Raw genomic sequence first — 14,119 nt, forward strand, 5'->3', positions numbered from 1 at the left:
CTGACCAAGTGAATGGTGGGAATGCTTAAGTGAACAGTCAATCCAACCTGAGGATGATATTGTCCACTACCCTGAAGCTCTTTTATCTTGGACTGGAGAAACATAAAATGGTGGCTTGTTCTCATGTTTTGTTGCAAACAAGTCTACTTGAGGTTTCTCTGACAGAATGAACAGCAATTCTGCACTGCCTGATCACGAGACCATTCTGCTAGGACTATCCGCCAATTCTGGGCAGCCTGTCACCAAGGACATTTTTCTTTACTAGAATGTGACAAATTGAGACTGTAATCCCTTCCAACTCTACCCTTCATAGAAGTTTCCAAACTTCCACAAAAAAAGTAGCTACATGAATATCTCCTAGACAATTCAGGATATGCGAACAATGATGAATTGTTTGAGGAGACCCTGATGTGAACACCGTAATAAACACCCACCCACCCAAACACATTTCATGTATATGTGTATATATAGGAGTAGGGTTTGGGGACATGGAGAGAAACTCCCATCAAATTTTTTTTTTGATTGTATGACTTGAGATATTACTGAAAAGTTGGCCAAGGAGAAATTTGATATGATAATGAATCCAGACTGACAACAGGAGAAACTTCTTCTTCTTCTCCCACAACAATTCCAGGACTTTGTGTATCCTTTCTGGGATAACATGAATCTGACCCAGAAAGGTAAAGAAATTTGTCCCTTTGTAAGTGAAGTCCTGAGGAGGAATGAACTCTGATTTCTCTAGGTTGGGAATAAGTCACTATGGACCAAAGCAGGTCGTATGACATAATAGGGACTGTTTATTGATGTTGTGCAGCTGCAAGATGTTGATGTAATTAATGAGCAGAATGCCCAGGTACGATACGTGTGTAGCTACTTCTCCATAACACTGGTGAAGATAATGGTTGAAAAGTCTAGACCGAATGGCATGGCTCAGAAATGAAATGCCTCCTATTTGATCAAAATCCAGATGTATTTCTAATTGGGAGGAAAGAATAGGATGTGGAAATTCACATCCTGATTTTTGTTGTTGTTCTAGGGTTTAACGCCATTTTTCAGCACAAGATAGGCTATACATGGCGGCCAGTATAACTGGTGGAGGAAGAACCCTGGAAAACCCAGAGAAGAACCACCGACCCACGAGAAGCTACTGGCAGGCTTTCCCACGTACCCATGCTAGCCGAGCCTTGGACTCGAACCCACGCAGACAGAGGTGAGATGGCAGTGATCCGGAACGGTAAGCGCTTTAGACCACTCAGCCACTCGGGGCCCCTCACATCCTGAAGATCAATGGAAACTGCAGTCTATGGGTCTGATAGCATACCAAACTTATGCTGCAGTTTCCATCTTGAAGGTTTCCGCTTGCAGAAATTTGTTTATCGTGAAACGACCAATCATCAGCTTATTTCTGACCCTGTTGGATACCAGAAATATCTGGAAGAAGAAAAAGACGCTGGCATACACATCTATAGTGTGTATCACTGACATCTGTTAAGAACACTGACACACTGTTCATTAATGTGAAGACATGAAAACAAATCATGTTTTATTGCCATCAAGGGCTTCAGTATATTATCAGACTGAAAATGCAACAAAATCACAAACAAGACAGCAAGAAAAAGAGAAATAACAACCGACTGCTAAAAGGGCATCAGCAATTCACGCATGATTTGGTAAATGGTGCAAAATGACTGAGTGTGTATTATATCTAGATTAACAGTGTAAAACTGTTTTGGAAATAAAAATGATTTGCAACAGCAGATATGACTCTTCCTTGTAACATCCAATAGTGAAAATGAAGTCTATAGGTGAAGGATGAGACCAAGGGTCTCATAGTAGAATGGGGACTTCAGAGTTTTTGGGCACATATCAGAGGGAAGAAGTGGTGTATTTTATTTACAGCCTTGTCAAAGGGCAATATCTCCTCCTCCTTGACCACCTGAAATGCTTTGTGGGAAGGCTCTGGAGATCCTATGAGGGGAGGGTACAAACTCTCCCACTGATTGTCACTGAGAATCTTCTAAAACAAACTTTAGCTGGATTCACGTGTACTAGGCCTGGAATCATCCATATGCAGGAAAATCTAGGAAGCAGGAAACAAATGTTCTGTGACTGCTCATAAGGAGTGAATGAACTGTCTCTAACTGGTACCTTGTCTGAGGCATGAAGATTTTTTCTCATTCCTCCAAGCCTTTACGGGAAAGGGGAATTAATCATCTTCCATGTTGATTCCTCTTGAGTAATGTGTGGTATTCTTCAAATCTCAACACCCAATCTTGCAGGGAGTAATAAAGAAGACATCTATGATGTACAGGATGATCCCACCCTTGAAAAAAGGTAAACCCCACATCCCAAAAGGGTTGAAAGGGAAGACTGGAAAAGGAAGGGACATATGTCTGACCTCCTTTACCTGCAGCATGCAAAAATAGGCTCTATTCTTGTAGTTTGGGAACTAGATAATATGTAGACAGAGGGAGATTGATCTGATCCCTGACCCTATATCTGGATTTGGCATGTCTTTTCGATGCCTGGTTCCCATTGCCCAGTGACAGGCACCCAGTGTCCAGCATTTTGTACCTGTTGACCTGGGCCTGGTGAACAGACGCCTAATGTCAATGGCAATCTAGATCTGTGGGAAGATCTTTACTCAGAATTAAAAGAGCTAGAATGATTCATTACCCTCTGAAGGTTGTGTGTGTGTGTGTGTGTGTGTGATTTGGATTTTTAACATACAGCTGTAGCTTTAACAATATTTCAGTCATATCACTACAATGTCTGCAGTGTGGTAGTTTATAGTGATGTCCAGCACTGGGACATCATGCCGCAGACATGTAGCATGATGTGCCACCCAGTCACATTATCCTGACACCAGGCTGTCCGGTCCTAATACTAACCTCTTAATGATGAGTGCCAAGTGAGGCTCATCCTAGTTAGAACCATTTTTGTAAGTCTTTGGTATGACTCGGCCTGGTATCGAACCCACAACCTCCCACATCCGAGGCGGACATTCTAACCACTAGACCACCGAAGCGGTCCTCAAGGTTGTGTGAACCACTCATCACCTCACCTTGGGTATCTGGAGAAACTATACACCATAACAGGGCCCAGTTCTATCCCCCATTAGGAGTAAACGCTTGCATTTTGGATAGTACAACCCCTCCTTCCCTTCCTCGTACAGTCAGGGGTGGGGTTGCACTTAATTCCAACAATATTATAGCCTTTAACGACAGATGCTGTCCTCTTTTCAAAAGACATGCTATCTTTACTGGGGATGCTGTTTCTACTCACTCTTATATTCTGGGGAGTGTAGTCAATTCCCTGAGAAGTAGCCCTTTCCTCCAAAAAGGTTGTAACATTAGTTCTCTTCTAGAAGATGCCATCTCTTCTTTCATTCAGGTAGACACAGCCGATTCCAGTTATATGTGCCCTCTGAGATCTTTGGGATTCAGATGGAAAGGAAGAAGAATGCACTTCATTGCTCCTTTTACACATACACCTGTTTCAGCAAAGTCCTAGGTAGTGTTGGAAACTGACAATAAAATCGACAACTGTCCAATCACGTACATTGTGTATTTCAAATACATTGGGGGGAGGTCCCTTCGTGCCTTCTTTTGCCCATACTTAACCAAACGTGTGACATCTGAAAAGAAATTTCTGAAACAAAATAACAGATGACATATAATAACAAGGGTTGCATCAACATCACTGTCATCATTTATTACTTATCTATAATGGAAAACTGCTGAGTTTATTGGCTGACTGCTCTGTTGGCCTAGTGGTTAGAGCATACGCCTCTGATGCAGGAGGTCACGGGTTTGAACCCCAGCCAATTCATCCCAAAGACTTATAAAAATGGTATTAACAGCTGTCTCACTAGGCACTCAGCATTATGAGGTTAATGTCAGGACTGGGGCCCCGAGTGGCCGAGTGGTCTAAAGCGCTCTCCGTTACGGATCACTGCCATCTCACCTCTGTCTGCGTGGGTTCGAGTCTCGGATTCGGCTAATGTGGGTATGTGAGAAAGCTTGCCAGTAGCTTCTCGTGGGTCGGTGGTTCTTTCCGGGGTTTTCCTGGGTTCTTCCTCCACCATTAATACTGGCCGCCATGTATAGCCTATCGTGTGCTGAAAAATGGCGTTAAACCCTACAACAACAACAACAATGTCAGGACTGGTCGGCCTGGTGTCAGAATAATGTGACTGGGTAGGACATCATGCTATATGTCTGCATGATGCCCCTGTGCTAGACATCATAATAAACTGCCACACTACAAACACCAAATTAGTTGTAAACAGAGGAACAGCTTATATGTAATACAACAATGTGATAAGCCTAACACAATTAATGGAGGAATGTGTAATATCTACTTAGGTCGCAAGGAGATTAATTAACACTGATAATGCACACACATTAAATAACTTAAATGAAACCCATACAACATGTAAACAATCATAGTTAAAACATACAAATGGAAAATTTTCACCACTCAATAGAAATTGTTTACATATTCCAGTAATTACCAGATCCACAAGGAGTAGCGAGGAGAGGTGACTCAATATGCATGAAGTATTTAAAAATGTTAACTGGACTATCAAAACAAACTTTCTCGTAATTATGGACTGAACGATAATGTTTCACTAATAAAAAATTATGAATATCAGGTCTTGATACTGCACAACCCATCACTATTGTAATTTTCTCTAAGCAAGCAACTTTTTCTACATCTTGGCTTAAGATGTCACATTTCTCCCTAAAAAAATGAGAATGGACTATTGCACATGGGCATAGATTCAGACTGGGTCAAAGGTCAGAAAGACAGTGCATCTGGCACTGATGAGGATTTTTCCATTGCGGAACTGGTAAGGTAAATAACAGTGACAGTTAACGTATTACTTATATTCAATTAAATTTTTTTATCCCCAAAGGCAGAAGCCAATAATTGACTCCATCTACCTACAGACTAAACCAAGTCAGTGCTGCAATTTGGCACAAATGCTGGAGAGAGCTTAAATTTGATACGTAAACCTTGTAGTGCAAAACAATATGAACAGAACTTTCAAGCTTGCATCATATATGCTGAAACAAAATAGTTGCCTGAATATATGATCATATAATTGATATCCTCATTGTAATTGATTAGCATTGATATCCTCAATGTAATTGATTAATAGTGATATCCTTAGTGTAACTGATTAGCATTGATATCCTTAGTGTAACTGATTAGCATTGATATCCTCATTGTAATTTATTAGCCATGATATCCTCAGTGTAATTGATTAGCATTGATATCTTCATTGTAATTGATTAGCATCAACAAAGTTGTGAAGTCAAATGCAAGTGATACAAGAAAAATGCTGTCACTTTCATGTTTACCCTTCCTCAGTTCACAATACCTTTCAACTGTAATGGGTTTTCAAAGGGTGATAAAACACAAACTTATATGAGGGTTTTGTCACAATTTAAAAAAAAACAACATTGTCTTGTATAATTACGTTATGTAGGTACATTCAGAAATGAAAGTCTTATCTAAATTGATACAGCCATCCCTCGAGTGCGATTCCAAATACCTGTAGTTTATCATATAAGGCATCTGAAAAATTAATTATTAAACAAAAATCGATGCATTGTGTATGGCACCTAGGCACTGTTTTGATAAACTAGATTATGTTGTGCTGTTTTAAGTGTAGATGGGCTCACAATTCGACGTGTTTACAGATGCAGCCAGACCATCTATTGATCAATTTGTTTAGTTTTTCTACCTTTATATGTACCTAATTAACAATAGGAATTCCCCTGTCTCTACTCAATAATTGATTTTTCCACTGAAATTCCCCGTTCTCAACTAAAAGTGTCTATCCATCAAATTGCATTCATCAAAACTGAATTCCATTACATTACCAATTCTATTGATCATACCTCAGCACGTAAGCATCCATGCTTTCGTTTCTGGACATGCTGATAATCGTACATTTTACCAGTCTCAGCAGAGTTTCCCAATGACATCTGAAAAAAAATGAGTCGAGTTAAACGGTATTTTCAAATTTAATGAGTGCTGTGATATTTAATTAGAGTCCTTACTCCTTCTTGCAGTGAAACCTGTCCATCAAATATAACAAATATTCATACTTTGTAGGCAGATATCTTTGGTACAAAGCATGAATAGTAAAATCATCATCAAGAAAAGTTCATAAATGTCCTTCATGAGCGAATTAATGACATACACTTGATGTAGATGTGTCTGCTAAAACCAATTTCACTATACTAATAATAAGAAATAACATAATATTACATATAGTTTGGTTAAGGTAACTGTAACATCTTTATTACATATCATTGTTTTGTCATGTTATAACATCCTTATTACATACCATAATTTAGCCATGTTAGCTGTAACATCCTTATTACATACCATAGTGTGGTCAAGGTAACTATAACATTGTTATTACATATCAAAGTTTGGTCAAGGTAACTACAACATCCTTATTACATGCCATAGTTTGGTTATGGTAACTATACCATCCTTATTACATATCAAAGACTAATCAATATGATTACAACATTCTTAATACATACCATACTTTGCTCATGGTATCTTTATATCTTAACATATCAAAGATTGGTCATGGTTCATTTGCTGTACAGAAATTATAATTATTATTGCAACAGATAATAACACTGCACTAATGACAACGTGTAGTTTAATAGGATCAGATACTGTATTATTTTAACATACAATAACTTTGCTCTCTCATCTTGGGACCATATTTAGTGTTGTACAAGAATCAGAGGGACAAAAGCTGCGCACACCTGAACACACATCACTGTACTTATTTAACTTTGCAATGATCTATGACAAATCTGTAACTTGACATTACATTTTTATGTGAGGTCCGTTATATCAGCTATCCAGGGTTGTTAGGATAGGTATCATATCCAAGTCTTATTATTACACATTGTAGATTCAATCTGTTTAAACAGAGTAACATCAAACACCTGTTTAATTTTTGCTTTACTCTGATTTATAGCAATCTCCCCCTATGGAAACCTAGGCAAGTTGCGGAAGAGTCTAACCTTTGATCTTTCCTATAAGGTATCTGAAGTAGTGTAGTTATTGCTTTAACAACTTGAGCAACTGGTACAGTGAATGCACTGCTGGTCTAGTCATTACCATTTGCACAGTAAGGTCTTAAACAAAGGATCTTAATGACAACAAATTAGGGGTGGGGTTGTATCCAACAATGAAAAGGCCATATAAATGCCAGATGATACTGTAGACAATATAAAGGTGCAAATTAACTCCAAGTATTGCTAATATTCAAAGTCAAAGTATTTACAAAAAATTGGACCATCTAACATAACAACGCTCACTAATGATACTAAAACCTAACAAATATTTCCAAGTAAGCAGACATCTGAAGAATAAAACAAATTATATATATATATATATATACACACACACACACACACACACACACACACACACACACAAACTGACTGAAATCCAACATTCATACCAACAATTTGGTAAAATCATGAAACGAAAGTTCCAGTATGGGAGATCAGGGGTTATAACTCCTGTTACAATAGCGTGAACAGATAGAAACCAAAGACCTTAGAGTATAAAGTACAAGAATGGGAAATCATGGTTTGTAACTACTGTCATTATAGCATGAACAGATAGAAACTAAACACCTCTTAAATCTCAAAACGTATAAAGCTGCATAATTTTATTCAACTCGTACTATTGCAAGTACAGCTACTTTAAGAAACCAAACTATCGATGGAGAGTCAGAGATAATCCATGTGATCACTACAGCTCCCTGTCCATATTGCTGAAAAGGGCCTATTGGGGCCTTAATAAATGTGTTATAATCACTAGAGCTATCTGCCCATATTGCTGAAAGGGGCCTAATGGGGCCTTAATAATGTGTTATAATCACTATAGCTCCCTGCCCATATTGCTGACAGGGGCCTAATGGGAATTGATAAATGTGTTATAATCACTATAGCTATCTGCAAATATTGCTGAAAGGGGCCTAATGGGGCCTTAATAATGTTATAATCACTACAGCTCCCTGTCCATATTGCTGAAAGGGGCCTAATGGGGCCTTAATAATGTGTTATAATCACTATAGCTATCTGCCCATATTGCTAATAGGGGCCTAATGTGGCCTTAATTAATGTAATTCAATCACTATATCTCCTTGCACATATTAATAAATGTGTTTTAATCACTCCAGTGCTCTGCCCACACTACTTGATGGGGACTTACTAAAAGTGTTTTAATTATTATAAGAAAACTGGTATAAATACTTCAAAATTGCATTTAAAAATGATATGCCTTGTAAAATTGTGTTGCTGCATATTTCTAACAGATTTTATTGAAACATAACAAATCTGTGATTGTCTCTTCCTATTTGATTGGTATGAACAACTGATCACTAACAGCATCGAGTTTTATCTCTCTTTCATAGTATAATTAATTTTTTTTCATGCCTATACATATGCATTGGGGATTGCTATACAAAACTGCTTACCTTTAAAGGCATTAACTGAATTTAAAAAAAACAAAACATTTTTGGATTCATTTATTATATATTTTTTCTTGCAAATATTGGAAAGAAATTCCTAACCAATCGTCGAAAAGCCAGAGGACAAAGCAACAGTACATGTATGTGAAAATTAAGTACATTTATTGAGGTACTAATGTATATTGATATCAATGAGCAAATCAAATGAGCCCATTAATCTTACCATTACATGTACACTGCAAATTAAATACACAACTGATGCATGTAGTGTTTACAGCTAGCTATCCAAGGATTTAACAGGAAAGCATCCGACACCTACAAAATGTAATTTCAAATACTGTATACTATTCTAGTTGGAACTGGTTGTGGGCCAGTCTATATGCACATGAAGAATATTGATCAGCTGAGACCTTTGAAGAAAAAGCAAAAATCAATCTATCCCAACTGTATATATGAGTGTCTGTTATAACAGTATATAATGCTTTCACACAGTAAACAACCTGGATCTGAAACAAGGGGATCTGTCTGATCCAATTGTATTCTTGTTTATTCAATTATGTGTGCTTTACTTTGTCAATGAGAATGATAATCCAGGTGCTAGTAGGTTAATGCTCAAGGAATTGGGAAAGCAGGAATGGTACTTAGAAAAATAAAAAGTAAATGGGAACTGGAACTATTAGTGATTGGTACATCTCAAGGAGATGCACTCACTATAACTTGCTCAATAAGGCCTTATAACAGTGTGTGTGTGTGTATGTCTGTGTGCATGTGTGTATGTGCATGCTTTGGATTTGTAACAAAGCTTTAACAATTTTTCAGTCATAGTGCTACGAAGTCTGCAATGTGGCAGTTTACAGGTATGTCTAGCACTGGGGCATAGTGCCACAGACATGTAGCCTGATGTCCCACCCAGTCACATTATCCTGACACCAAGCCGACCAATCCTAACACTTACCTCTTAATGCTGAGTGCCTAGCAAGGCAGCTGTTAGTACCATTTTTATAAGTCTTTCATATGACTTGGCCAGGTTTCGAACCCATGACTATTTGCATCTGGGGTGGATGCCCTAACCACTAGGCCACTGGAGCAGTTGCCTTATAACAAAAGAACTCATGTTGGAAAACCAAATTATTAGAAGATCGATATTTTGGGGCCAAGACCCTCTAAATGCTGATTTATAATGTTTCAATCCAACTCCTTCATGATTTTATTACTACAAGCAATATCTCGTGTAAAGAATATGATACGAAGCTGACTTGCATGGGCCATAACTCCAAAATAACAAGTACACAAAAAAACACACAGGTCTATGAAACAAATTCACATCAAACAGAGTCAGAATACGTTGAGCAGTTCTTGATTAAAAGCAATATATCATACGAAGATATAATGATGATTGACAAGGGCAGTAACTCTGTAAAAAATGGTACACTAGATAAATATGTGTGTGTGTTTTGAATTTGTAACGTAGCTTCAACAATGTTAGTCAAATCACTATGATGTATTTGTAAATGATGTCTAGCACAGGGACATTCTGTCACAGACATATAGCATCATGTCCTGCCCTGTCACATTATCCTGACACCAGGCCAACCAGTTCTAACACTAACCTCTTAATGTCAAGTGCCAAGCGAGGCATCTGCTAGCACCATTTTCATGTCTTTGGTTTGACTCGGCTGGGGTTCGAACCAATGACCTACTGCATCCAAGGTGGATGCTCTAACCACTTAGGCCACCAAAGCAGTCAGATAAATAAATGTAAACATAAAGTACAACATAAAATTAAAAGTGCCAAGATGTTCATATTCTTTATACATGTCTATTTGTTTAAAAATGGATTAAGTTAACACATGTAACGTGATGGAATGCATCCCTTCCCCACCCCTGATTCCCTTACAGCCTGAGTCCCACCAAGTACACACTGTAACACTAAACCCCTGATATTGATAAGATGACAAGAGGCCCAAGCGAAGCTGATTTTGTCCTTTAAGTATTAGGTACCCTTTATTCATTTATAACGGTTTGGGCAGGTGTCACTGCACACATTCCTCAATGATGAAAAAAATTTACTCAAGATTACCTCATTAATATGCTTCCTTATTATATACTATAATATACACTAAAGTAACTGTACAATATTTCTCTATATACATCATCACAAAGCTGTATATGCTGTCAACATGGATGAATGTTTTGACATTATGACATCGCAAGACTTTTAACATTATGATGTCATTATATTTAACATCATAAATTAAATTATGAGCAAGGTTGAGTAAAGAGTAACAAGTGCAAATACATTTGCATATCTGTAAATCTGTTCTTAAATAATGTTTTAACATCTGGTAACTGATTCTTATTATAATTTAGATTAAACAATAACAGGTTATTCGATGTGTACTGTCTGATATCAGGTGGACTTCTTCTGGCCAGCAGATTCAAAAGCTCATTGGCTACATGTCAAAACAAATCAACCCCCTTGAAGTACATGTATAGTAACCAGAAAATACAGTTTATAATTTTGTTTGTCCAAGATCTTGATCATATGTACATATTCCTGAGTTTCCCTTAGGGGTGCAAGATTTAGAGTACAAAACTGGTGTCAGAACTGGAGGTAAAATTGAAACTTTTGGAGTCTCTGACCTACAAATGAGGGTAAAAGGAAACACTGCTTTTCATAAACAATGATCATAAGTACAGCCTCTAAACTGGTAACAAGTTCAACCAATATCTGGTTTAATCATTTCATGAAACTGCACAGATGTCAGTCATTGAAGAACTTGTGAGAAATTGTTTTAAGTTAAGCCTACATACCAAGTTTGATCTGGCCTGGTTTAATATAACATACATGGATGTCACTCATCACAGAACTTATGAGAAATTGTTTTAAGATAAGCCTACATATCATGTTTGATCAGGTTGGTTTACTACAACATGCATGGATGCTGCTCATAATGTTGTTTGGGGCAACAACGAAAACCAGGAAAATTGGTTCCCCACAAAAACTGATGACACTACAGTATCTCAAAATGTGTCCTTATTTTTTTTTTTCTGTTTCAGTGAGTACAACCATTTACACATGCATGACTGTAGATTCCCATGTGCACTAAAAGCAAGCAAGTTAGACCTTACATGACAGAGACAATATAGTCATGAATAGTTCTCAAATTATTACAATCAGAAATAACAAGGACCCTTTTAAACAATTTTGTCTTATCTGGTTACATGAATACCTCATGTGTCACATCTGCTCCAATAAAACATCTTTATTTTTGTAAAATTTCTGAATTCTCAGATTATCACTACATAACAATCTACTCTATCCTACTTGGATATCCTACCATGAACTTAGTGATAATGAACATTCTTCCCAAATATGTGTGTAACATTTTAATTAGTACATGCGACTTTTTCTGCAGTTTAATACTGATTCATCCAATTCCTGTTCCCTGGGTCTGAAATTATTTCAAAAATTCAACTAACTGACAAGCACTACATGTTCAAAGGCCTAAATATCAGTGAAAACCAAGCCATACAAACCTAAACCATGTCAATAAAAACCAAGCCATACAAACCTAAACCATGTCAGTGAAACCAAGCCATACAAACCTAAACCAATCATGTAATGAAAAAAGCAACATACAATGATCCTAATGAGTGGTACCAATTTTAACAAGAATTGGCTCTTGGCTTGCATGAAGCTGGCCTCACAAATATGAGAATGAAGACTTGGAATGTCAATTAGACAACAGCATGGTTCTCCTTATTAGTGTTTGCTTTATTTTGCTGTTTTCTCACCTCATGCAAGCAACTAGGTGATATTTCATTCTTTTACTGATTATGTGGTTTGCCTTTGCATTTTCTGTTGAGAGTTATATGTATATGAAACTCCCTAATTGAATAAAAGGATAAATCCTTCTCCTGTACCCATGTATATTCTCGTTTTTTCCTGCCCATTTAATCTGGTATGACTGTATGCCTCTAACAGCACAAACTCTTGTCAACAGTCTGCCAAACTGCTTGACTATCTGACCCACTAGGAGATTCAGTCTGCCTGCTGTCCACAATTTGTGGATGTGTAACAGTCTGTCTCGATATCATCAGGAGGGATCAGCTCTGGGTTCAATTCCCTTTCTCTGTTTATCCACTGGCCTGGTGGATTGGTGGGTCTTATGTCAGAAGAAATATATTCCTTAAGCCTGTTGACACGGATTAAAGATTTTTACCAGCTTATCAGTCTTGTAATCCCTCAATTTCAACCTATGATTATCCAGCACCAGTGGGTGAAATAGTAAGGACCAACCCATTTGTGATGCAGCTTGGAAAACATACCTACCAGAACTTTAGAACACTGTAACCAAACTCTCTGCCCCAAATGAAAATGACGTGATTTGTAGTTTTGATTATGTTGGTGCTTGTACTTAGCTTGAGCCTGTTGCATGTTTTTCCTAGCCATTTCTCTATAGAACTCATGACCTTCAAGGATTTTAGCCAAATGTGCCTGTCGTGAGCTGATTAACCCATTGTTGAAAAGGGTATTAATACTGTATCAATGGGAATGTGACATTCTTGTCCAAACAGCAAGAAATAAGGTGAAAACTGTATTGACTAAGTTGAAGGAGTGGCCCTATAACTAAGCATCACACTTTGCAAAAGACTTGGCCAGACTATTTTTCACTACATAAAGCTCTGAGGGCGGTTGCCATGCTGACACTCATGCACTCGCAAGCTGCATTCCTCTGGATGGTAGCTAGCTGTTTGTATTTTTTTAAATCTGGAAAATGTTGTATGACTCTTTGATTAGGTGGGATAACAAATTTTGAACCCTGTCAGCAAGAATGGACTCAGGTGCCCCATATTGACAAATAAACTCATTGTAAAGAATTCTGGCTACTTCTCCTGCCTCCCATGTTTTTAAAGAGAATGCCTCCGACCATTTGCTGAATGCATACACAGTTAATTGGACAAATCTCTCCCCATTATCACTCTTTGGTAGAGGACCCAAAATTAATACAGCTAAATCAGTGTTTCTCAAACTTTTTTGTCTTGTGACACACCAAAATGATCTAAAAATTTTCACGGCACACCTGAAAAGATTTAACAATTTTTGTGGTGAAGAACTTATTTATTTTTACATATATATTTAATTTTAAATTGAATGTGAACGATGTGCCTGCTTTCGAGAGCAAATCAGATTGAAGCGAGGCCCTAAAATCCCTGTTAACACATTAACCCCTGCCAACGAGTTTATGTAGCAGGAGGTAGTAGCCTACTGCCAAGCTCTGTAGCATCAAGGTCATGTATGATACACTAAAGTGGGTGGTATTATAGAAAGGTAGACAGATGTAGCTCTACAATGATACCAAATAATCTGGAAGTTCTAGTTGAACTACAAAATATAGAGGGAAAAACCTAATTTTTTTGACCCGATTTTTGTCCACCCAAAACTCGCCTGTGGTCGGAATCCGATTTTGTGTCTGGATTTTAGACATTTTGGTCTCATATCTAAGGCAGACTGTTATGAACTGCAAACAGACAGACGAACCTTTGAAAAAAGTAGGACAAGATGGGCATTTGAAACAAGAGTGGTCT

At 37.7% G+C, this 14,119-nt stretch overlaps 1 protein-coding gene across 1 annotated transcript in view; it reads right to left on the reverse strand.

Annotated features, from left to right (window-relative positions):
- Nucleotides 1–14,119, reverse strand: part of LOC149773032 (S-adenosylmethionine decarboxylase proenzyme-like) — a 129,132-nt gene that overhangs the window by 80,066 nt on the left and 34,947 nt on the right. Inside the window, exon 2 of the mRNA XM_089946919.1 lies at nucleotides 5,913–5,999. Coding sequence (XP_089803045.1) covers nucleotides 5,913–5,999 — 87 coding nt within the window. The remainder of the gene's footprint in view (nucleotides 1–5,912; nucleotides 6,000–14,119) is intronic.

This window comes from Sinohyriopsis cumingii, unplaced genomic scaffold (assembly GCF_028554795.1).
Source record: "Sinohyriopsis cumingii isolate HCF-2022 unplaced genomic scaffold, ASM2855479v2 utg000913l, whole genome shotgun sequence".
NCBI classification, from domain to species: Eukaryota; Metazoa; Mollusca; class Bivalvia; order Unionida; family Unionidae; genus Sinohyriopsis; species Sinohyriopsis cumingii.